Genomic DNA, 9,927 nt, shown 5'->3' with positions numbered 1-9,927 from the left:
TTGGCCTGAAGGCCCCGCCCCCTTGAACAAAGGAGAGGAAACGCGAGTTAGAAGCAGAACTGGGGTAGATCACAGGTCTGGCGACTCTTGGCCTAGTGCCCCTCCACAATAGGCCCTCAGGGGATCTCTGCTTTTCCAATACAGGCCTAACAGACTAGTCTTGCCCTCTTGGCTCTACCACCAGAATATCCAGAATAAGTAAATCCTTAAGACACAGAAGGCAATGGGTGGTTGCCTGGGCTGGAGAAAGGCAGGAATGGGAATAACTGCTTAATGGGCACGGGGTTTCCTTTTGGGGTGAGAATGTTGGAACGAGACAGAGGTGGCAGGTGCACACATTGTGAAGGTACTAAATGCCACCAAACTCTTCACTTTAAAATGGTTAATTTCATGTTAGGTGAATTTCACCTCAATTAAAAATAAGGGTAACTGTGGCTAAGAGATTAAAGGAATAAGAGTGGGCAAGTGCCAAATGGTGGAGGGAAGGTGAAGGAGGGGCTGAGGTTTGAGGCAGGGAGAAGTTGGCAGAACTTGCAGCCTCTGAGCTATTTGCTTCCTCTCAGACTTTAGACTGGAAGCTCCTGGGGGGTGGGGGCAGGGGAGCTCATTTTTTCAGCTGTTTTTAATTTTCAGAGCAGAGCATCATCACAGGTATATGGATCTTTTAAAACCTCTGGCACCAACAGAATGAAATCAAACATGTTAAGCAGCAGGAAGACTCCCCACCACCCACACCAGGGAAGTGAAGATGGCACTGGGCTGAGTGTGTGAGCCACCTAAAGGCAGCAGGGGGGTTGTCTAAGAATTCCCAGGGAAGAGAGGGCCTGCCCATTCTCCCCTTGCAGGCCCCAGCACCCCCAGAGGGTAGCACCCACTGGGGGTTGGGTGGGGGAAGGGATTGGGTGAGCACCATGGCTCTTTTGTCAGACCCAGGAAGGAGAGTGGGGCAGCTACAGGATGTAGGGGGGTGAGGAGTTCCCTCCGGAATCTATCCCCCTACTTTCCCTCCCCTCTGCTTGCTCAGCTCCTGCACATGCTCAGTGTGCCCATGAATTGGGTTGGCTGGGGGAGGGCATTGACTGGCACCCCCACTTAAAGGGCCAGTGCCATCAGGCCTGTACCCAACAGGGGCAATGGGACACGGCCACCCTCTTTCCTCATACTGAATTACTTCACCTCAGACTCCCCCTTCCCGACTTCCTGGCAGCTTCATCCTGCCCCCTCAGCTCCTCTGTCCACCCCACCACCTCTCATTCCCTGACCCCACTGCAGGCAGGGTCTGTCCACCAGACACAGCAGTTTCCACCTGGGTTGAGGGATTCCTGGATGGGGAAGAAAAGAGGATCCCAGGCCAGGGGACGCAGGGGTGCTGGGAAGCTTCTGCAATCACTCTTGTGAAAATATCTGCCTCTCTGACCCTCCTGGCCCAGGTGACCAAGAAGGTCCTGGAAAGCCAATGGACACGAGAGAAGTAAGGCACTGAGCATTTGCTTGGGAAAGGCCTGGGGTGGAGAAGGGAGTGTGTCCAAGCCTGTCTTCCCCAGGTGAAGGGGCTATGTGTGTTGGGGGTGGGGGGCTGTTAACTGGAAATTAGGTCACCATGGTGGGGTAGGGAGAAGCCCAGGCCTCAGGACCACGCAGCCAGAGAGGGAAAGAGGGGAGGCAAAATGAACCTGTGCCTGGCCACCACATGTGGCTCAGCTGCCTCTCCCCAGTACTGAGCCTAGAGACTCCCCAGCTGCACCCTGGGGTGGGGGTGGGGGGCACTGATGTCAAGGAATCATATAGGGTAAGGGGGTGACACTGACTCTTCCTCATGAATCCCTTTCAGCCCCTCCTGACACTTTCCCAGCTCATACCCTCCTCCTTTGTTTTCTTCTTTCTCTATCCTGTCCCTTACCAGCCTTGGGAAAATTACCCCACCTGGGTGCAGCCCTGACCAAGAGCCCTTCAGCCATTGTGTGTGTGTGTGTGTGTGTGTGTGTGTGAGCTGGAAGTGGGCAGTGCCAGCTGGCAGCTTCCTGTCTCCAGGTTTCTCAGCGTCTGAGCCAAGAAGGGCCAAACTCCTCACCTGTCCCCTCCAGTGTGCAGCTCTTTCCCACTCAGGGACACAATGGCCCAAGCCACCTCCTGGACACACCCCTACCACCCTCTTCCTCGACACAGCAGCTACATCCATCCCCCAGCACCCACACACCCATCCTCCCAACACATACTTTTCTAGATTCTTCTCTCCCCTCCTAGTTACTAACACACACACACACACACACACACACACACACACACACCTCCTGGTAAACAATCTTTGTCCTGGCCCCTGGCCCTCCCCCTCCCCTCTCCCGTGGGACTCCTTGTTGAGGAATGCGGCAGCTAGGAGGCCACCAAGCCTGCCCAGGGGCCTTTGGGTCCCTGGCTAGTGTCCCATAGGGGAAGGCAGGCCTTGGGCCAGCGTTTCTGGAGTCTGGAAAGCCACTCCCTCTCTGAGTCTTGGGTTTTCCCATCTGCAAAGTGGGGACAATCCTCTGGCCTTTCCTGACAGAGCTGTCCGGGATCAAAGGGAAAGAGGCCAAAACCCTTGGCCAGGGTTCCAGGAGCAGACCCCACAGGGATACGAGATTTTGCTTTCTTGAAACCCATCCCTTCCTACAATCTGTTCTCTCTTTGCTTCGTTGTAGAAGGCGCTGAGGCCTGGGTGTGGCAGGGCAGAAATGAAAGCTGTCCTGGCAACACACAGGGTTCATCAACATTTCCATCTAGCAGGTTCCAGGCCTGAGTCCTTCTCTTGCCCAATGTGGCCTGTCAAGATGAGCCTTCCTGGAATGGAAGCTAGGCCAGGCTGGCCAGGCCTCCGCCCCTCCCTGTGCACGGTGACACAGCCAACAAAGGCTCTCACTGGTGAGTTGACTAACTTCCCCCTCCACCACCGCAGTCTGACACTGCAGACCAACAGGGGTGCTGGGAAGGTGATGGAAGAAAGAGACAGGTGCCTGGGGATGGGTGGGTCTGAGTGTGAGGGGTGTATGAGCTCCTCTCAGAGCCTAACACTGCTGGCATGTTGGTGCTATTTGCATCATCCAGGCTGACTCAGCCCTCTATTATGTGCAGACAGGTGAGGGGCTCACCTGAGAGGGAAGTAACCATACAGGTGATTAGACTAAGAGGAGCAGGATGCGCAGATGCATAGCCAGCACCTGGAAAGCCCGGCTACTAGCTCTGCTAAGGATCGATTCACTGCCCTTCTCTACCTCTTGGGCTTATTTCCCATCAGGAGAAAACTGCCCTTGAGTGCTTGTAAGTGTCCTTCCAAGAAGCAAGGGGGGAAACAGATGACTAACCTCCTGCCCAACCCCTGGCTGGGAGATGTGGGGGGTGGGGGGCTGTCAAGGGCAAGGAGACACAGGGCACCCAGACTTCGTCTAGCCCAACCCTCTAAAGTGTAGGGAAGATAGGGAGAACAAACCCTGAAGGAACCCCTGGGCTTTCTCCAAAAGTCCCAGCCCTCTCCTCTGGGGAAGCTCCAGCTTCTCCCATTGGTCTGGCATTTTAAGTCAAGTTCCCGCTAAACCCAGGGGCTCCTGACTGAGCCCCCCCACCTCTGCATCCCCCTCTAGAAAACCTTCAGAGCAGTCTGGAGCAGAATTCAGGCATCCTGGGTATCTCGATAGGTCCTCAGTGAAGAGGTCTGCTGTCCTCCCGGGCTTGAGGAAAGGGGGCACTGGGACCCCACTCCCAAACCTCTCTGGGACGAATGTGCTTTGATTCTCAGAGCCCTGGTGAAATCAATCCCAGCCACTCACATCTGATTTCACCAGAACCGTTTAATTTCTTCGTGAAACATAAGATAACATCAAAGAACAAACTGGGGAAATGACAAGGTGGACATCTGAACTATCTGAGCTGTTCTCATGGGGCACAGGGTTGCTGAGAGTGGTTCTCATCTGCCCCCGGCCTCCGTGAGACCCAGCTGGCTGAGTGTATGTGAAATGGGACTGTCTCCTTGGGTCAACATGACTGGGGGGCATCCCTAGGTGCCCAGCTCCCCACTGCCTCGGCTGCCTTCTCGGTTCCACATCTCCTTCTCCTGCCGAAGTCGCTGGTTCTCCGTCTGGAGCCTCTCTACCTCGGCAGTCAGCTCCTCCACGTGGCGACCAGGCTGCCAGCCGCTGCGCTCCTGCAGCTGCTGCAGCCTCCGCGTCTCCTCCTCGGCCTGCGACAGCCTCCGCTCCAGATCCAGGTAGTCTTGCACCAGCTCCTGCTTGCTGCGGCCCTGCAGGCTCTCAGTGTGGTAGCGCTCATAGGCCTCAGAGAAATCCCTCTGCTGGAACTCACCCTGAGCTTGGCCCCGCCTGTCACTGTCCCCAGCCTCATGCTCCCCACTGGGGCCTGGGTGGGAGGCCCCGCGAGATACATGCAGGTCGGGCTCCTCAGGGTCTCGGTCATTCATCAGGAACTGGGTGGTGTTGTAAGGCGCCACGGGCTGGCCCTTGGCAAACATCTCCTGGCGGACCTGGGAGGCCCTCTGGCTCTGCCTCTCATCCCGCTGTTGCTTCTCGGCCCAGCTCAGCTCTAGGTAGGGTCGCCAATGCCGCTTGCGCTTTGAAGGCCGCCGGCGGTGCTTCTTCCGGCCCAGTGCGGACTCCACTGAGCAGCCCCTTGGGCTCTGGGTCCGGAGACCCCTACTCTTCCAGCCCAGGCCACCACCAGCCCCCATAGGATCCTCCTCCTCTGAGGGGCTACTATCCATCCGGGGTGTCGGGGGCAGGGAATCACCAGGGTCATGAGGCTCAGGGGGTGTTTCTGGGCTCCCAGGAGCACTAGAGATCTAAAAAGAGAGCATGAGGAAGAATGGATCACAACCAGCTTGTCCCTGGTGGTAGAATCCTTTCCTGTCCCCCACTGCCTGAATCTGACCTTTCCACACCCAGCTAACTTGGTCCTTCTGTAACTCTCACCCTTCTGCCACCATTTGTCTGTTTCTGGCTTACCTGTCTACTGTCTGTCCCCCAACCGGGCCCAAGCAAACTCACAGGAGAGCAGGAATTTCGCCTGGGTACTTCACTCTGTAATTTCAATGCCTAGAACTGTACTGGCACAGAGTAAGCATTCAGTATATACTATTTGAATGAATGAATGATATAGGAAAGGAGAAAAGCAGGATGGAAAGTAGCTCCTGATGCATTTGCTTGCTCAGATGCCCAAAAGGCACTTGCTCTTCCCTCTTCCTAGAAAGCTTGTCTTGCAGACAAAGATGGCTTCATGGGCAAGCAGTCCATGCAGTTGCACAGAGGCCCCTTCCACTTCAGAAAGGCCCCACACTTTGCTTAATGCTCTGCTGTCATTGTCTTGAACTTCTTAATAATTTTTGAATCAAGAGTCCTTTGCACTGTGCCCCACAAATTACGTAGCTGATCCTGCTTCCAGCTTTTTGGATAGCCGACTCTTTTATCCTTTAGGGCTTCGTTCCAATGTCACCTCTTCATAGAGGCCCTCCGTGACCACTCTATCGAAAGTAGCCCCCCCATCTCCCTTCCCCACTGACTCCCCATCACATGACCCAGTTAACAAGCCCATGTCAAATTTAGCATGGCACCATTCACCATCTGTCTTCCTCCTATAAGAATGTGTCTTGTCTGTTTGGTTCACCACTGCGTCCCTATGCATGGTCCAAGGTAAGCAGTACTTAACAAACACATGTTAAATGACATAAGGCCCATAAGAGAGGGGGATCCAAAAGATATCAGAACACAAGACTCTCCTTTCTGTCATTCTAGGGTGAAGAAGATAAAGCACATTTATTCCAGGCAAAAGTTGGGGCAGGAAAGAGAATTAACCATACAGGTCAACTTCCGGTCTGTAGCTGAGAGAATTATAGAACTTATCTAAGAGGTGGAAAGGATTCTGTCAAGAGAGTCTGTGTGTTCAGGGCATCTGGTTATCTCTGTCATGGTGAGGGTGGGAGTACTAAGTGTGGGGGAGGGGAAATGAGTTGCTCTAAGTTTGTGGTTTGGGGAATTCTAATAATAACTATAATACTACCACTGGTATGTTGTTTTATAATGTACAATATGGTTCAGAGACATCTGAGCATGAGTCCATACAATCATGGGGTATGTAAGGGAGATGTCTGCAGCCCTGTAAGGGCTAGAGGTATGTTACGTGTGTTCTGGAGACTCTGAAGAGAACTTCGGGGGAAGGAAGTATGTTAGAATGTGTGTGTGTGTGTTGTTTGTTGTTGTATTGTTACTTCACCTGCAGGGAGATCATCAATCAAGGGTGACAGGCCTTGTCTCCATAAGTGTCTTGGGCCAAATGAGACAGAGCTCTGTCCCAGCTGGGAAGAAGCAAGGCTGCTGGGAACTATGAGGCAGGGTGGCTTGTTTATGTGTACACAATCATTCACCTGCTCCCAACCCTCAGCAAATGCCCCCTAATGATCTTTCCTCTCACCCAAGCCAGCCTTGCCCCTCAGCCCCGCATGCTGCCTCCTTCCTGGAGGCTTGTCCCTCTACCACCGTTACCACTATTGCAGGTAAGCTGTATGACTGGGGTGAGTCATTTGCCCCCTCTGAACCTTCTAGCCCTCACATGTCATGAAGTCCAAATTAAATAAATCCAGGAAACTCTGGAAGTGGCTAGGTAGGATGAGTCAGAGAAGCTGAGTTCACTCCTCAACTATAGGCAGTTGTGGACTAGGGGAGAACAATGGGCAAGGCGGAGGCAGTAAGAGAGAGCATGGGCTGGGAGGGTCTGGGCTTCTAAGCTAGATCAGAAGGGGCCATTCTGAGGGCCTGATACAATCTGTCTCTCCTTCTCTCCTGGGGGATATCCTATCCCCCCACCCCATCCCAAATTATGAACCAATTGGTTCTCAGCCTGGACAAAATGCAAGGCAGGGTTCTGCTGACAGAAGGCCCTAAGTTTAAACCTTGGGTCTTTTGCTTGCTGGCTACATGATTCTAGAGAAAGTATTTCAGCTCTTAGAACCTTAGCTTCTTTGAAATAGAAATGAAAAAATCCTACCTTGAAGGGCTACTAGAATGTCATGAAATAGCACAGATGTAGCATCTGGCGTATTGCCCAGCACATAGTAGGGACTCATTTAAAAATACTGGTTTTCCAAATCTGCCAACACGTCTTAGATAAGAAGCCAGGATCCCAAATGGCAAGATCCACGTTCATGGCGCTCAGGCAGTCGGGAGAGGAGGCTTACCTTGGCCCCCTCCAGGGCTGCTGGTAACTCTATTACAGTAGGTCTGGTTTGGAGTGGCCACCTTCTTCTGTTCCAAATCTTTCAGCAGATGCCTAGTGACACCTGCTTTAAATAACAACAGAAAGTTAAACCCTGAAGGAGAATTCTCGGGAAGACTCTGGCTGCCCGGGAATTTTTTTTACCAAGGCAGCAGCAGCCATTTTGTAGTACCAAACCTGCACACCCTCATTTTCAAATGAAGGCCCTGTAGGCTGCCTCCACACCCTGGTTTTCACACGTCTAGCCAGCAAGGGGCAAATAGGGATTAAGAAGTCTTCTTTCCAGTCCTGTTTGTCAGGCTCCAGGCCAGGATTTACATCCTATAGTTCTCCTAGAAATCACTGAGGTCCAGACTGCCAACTAGGGAGTTAGGCCAAGAAAGGGGTGGGGCAAAGAGACTGCCTGAGGTCAATATACAAACAGCAATGACCTGGAGAGGCTGGGAGTGGAGTGGGGCAGTGGCTCCAACAAGAAAATATGCAGCAAGCTCAGGAGAAGTGCTTTCTAGAGGCCTCAATCTTAACTGCAACCTCCAATCTCCTCCCCAGAAGTCAATGTTTCAAGAAACATGGCTGGGCCTGGGCTGAAGCTGGGACTGAGGCCTTTTCATCTACAGGGCCTGGCCTGCCTCTCTCCTTCCTCTCAGGATACAGAGACAGAGGAAAGGGGAAGAAGTCTTCGCATTGCACGCAGCTGAGAGGAAACCCAACTGGGATTAGGATGGATTCCTTGGAAAAGGAAAAATGGTGCGGGAAGGAGGTTTTACAAAAGCGGAACTGACCTATTTGTTGTCAAGGGCTATGCACACGACTACATTTGTGTGATCGCCTGTCTGTACAATTCCCAAGGCCTCAGCCCTACCTTTTGCTGCAGTTGCAGCAGCTCTGGTCAAGTTGCTCTGGCACTAAGGCTGGGGGAAGGCGCAGCCTGATAGCTCGGCGCCTGCTGGGGATTGTAGTTCTTCTAGCCTGGAAAGGCTGACCAAGATCCTGTCACGTCAACAGCCACACCAAGAACTCCAAAACCCATCTACCCTTGAGTGGGTGTCGTCCCGCGCTCACCGCTACCTTCTCTGATTGGTGAATTCGTCTGCCAATATACTCACTTTCGTCAACGATTAGCTGTGCGGAAGCACAACGGGATCCGCCCCCAAAGCTCAATTAAAGAGTTCATTGATGGCGTTAATCTTTACTAGGCAGAAAATAAATCCGGCTGAGACGGGAGGGGCTTGGGCGCGGAGGGATCCTCGGCCCTAGAGGAAGGCGACGAGAAGGATCGGTGGCCGCCGCCGCCATTTTGGGCTGGGAGGAGGCAGCGGAGGGACTCGCTGCGCAGTGAGAGCACCCCATGGGGGGTGGTCCGGGCGCGGGGAGAGGCCGGGCCGAGTGGGTTGCCTGAAGTGGCGGTGCCGGGAGACGGCGGGAAGTGGGACCGGGGACCGGAGGGTTGAAGGTTGGAGTCTTCCCGGCCGGGCCTGGTCCTCAAACCGTCCCGGCAGCCCTGCAGCCTCGCCTCTCACGGAGGGCGGGGTTCTTGGGTAATAACTTCGTGTTTCCCGAGATCCCAACTGGGGAGAGACTGGGTGAAACGACTCGCCTTGCTCTCCTTTCACGGGGGCGCAGATCCTGAGGCCGAGCTCTGCCAAGGTTCTTTGCTCAGCCCCTTTCGGCCTGGGTATGGCGGCGAGGCCCAGCGTAGCGCACCCGCACTTCGACGGGCAAGGTGGGGGCGACGCCAGATTCCAAAGACTGGTGCCTCGGGGGAGGGTGGAGGTCGTAGCACTGACTGTGCGTCCCTCTGGCGTGGCAGTGAGTTGGAGGCTCCGAGGTCGGAGAGCCGGGTGCACCCACCGTGTCGTCCTTCCCCCCACCCATACACCAAGGCCATTCGGCGGCCCGGGCTGCAAAGAGAAACAGCCCTCTTTGTACTGTAACAACCACTAATTTTCCCTGGGACCAGCTAGATGGGGGCATGTAGAAACCTTCATGAGCCCAGTGCTTGAAAATTTCTGAGTGCTCGTGCCCTCAAGGTTTATCCTATCCAGCCCCGATTCTTGGAACGGCCTGACCTCACAAGTCGCCAGCCACTTTGGGAAACGCCAAAAGTGTGCTGTTCCACTTCTCTTGAAAGTTTACATCAAAGGGGGGTGGGTTTCCTTTTACAGGGTTGGGACACAAAATAACTTAGGAGTCGCCATGGCTCTGGGAATAAAAATGGAGTGGCCCATTTCAGATGCTTCAGGAACATCTGTTTGCATTTTGAAATCTGAGCCATAACTTTTACCAAAACTTTTGGAGAAATGTCTGCCTTCCTAGAGGAAAAAACGAACTAATTCTAATGTAATCTTTGTAAGACTACAAATTCTTTCCAGTTTAAAGAACTTTTCTCCACAAACAACTAAATGGGAGTATTTTGCCACTGGTGTATTGTTACTAGGAAACATATTTTGAAATTCCAAGTAACTGAAAATCTCTAATGTAGATACTAGATGCTACCAAAATAGAAATTGCACTTTGGAGCTATTTCACATAGGTGGCGTTTGGGGGGGGGGGGGGAAGGGGGTGTGTAGGGGAGACCTGCTCTGAAAAAAATAAATACTCAACCTTACATTACAGCTGTAGGGGCTTCTTAAAGATTGAAGTTTGATGTGAAATTCTTTTCTTGAATTGCAGATTAAA

The 9,927-nt window shown here is 53.1% G+C and overlaps 1 protein-coding gene across 6 annotated transcripts; it reads right to left on the bottom strand.

Moving 5' to 3' along the window:
• Positions 1-3,798: 3,798 nt before the first annotated feature.
• On the bottom strand, positions 3,799-9,013 carry HEXIM2 (HEXIM P-TEFb complex subunit 2). 6 transcript variants are annotated; one of them, XM_074320734.1, is made up of 3 exons: positions 8,846-9,013; positions 7,211-7,312; positions 3,799-4,822 (listed from the first exon to the last, which is right to left on the bottom strand). In XM_074320734.1, exon 3 carries the CDS (start codon positions 4,742-4,744, stop codon positions 4,025-4,027), a length of 720 nt encoding a protein of 239 aa, XP_074176835.1. In that variant the 5' UTR covers positions 4,745-4,822; positions 7,211-7,312; positions 8,846-9,013; the 3' UTR covers positions 3,799-4,024. The 6 variants fall into 6 exon arrangements, with proteins under 6 accessions (XP_074176835.1, XP_074176832.1, XP_074176831.1 ...); XM_074320731.1 differs by lacking the exon at positions 8,846-9,013 and adding an exon at positions 8,031-8,279; XM_074320730.1 differs by lacking the exon at positions 8,846-9,013 and adding an exon at positions 8,111-8,279 and having other exon boundaries at positions 7,211-7,315.
• Between the last annotated feature and the right edge of the window lie 914 nt (positions 9,014-9,927).

Source organism: Rhinolophus sinicus, linkage group LG15, assembly GCF_036562045.2.
Source record: "Rhinolophus sinicus isolate RSC01 linkage group LG15, ASM3656204v1, whole genome shotgun sequence".
Taxonomy (NCBI): Eukaryota; Metazoa; Chordata; class Mammalia; order Chiroptera; family Rhinolophidae; genus Rhinolophus; species Rhinolophus sinicus.
The sequence above is the reverse complement of the archived record's forward strand: the minus strand, read 5'-3'. Positions and strand labels throughout refer to the sequence as shown.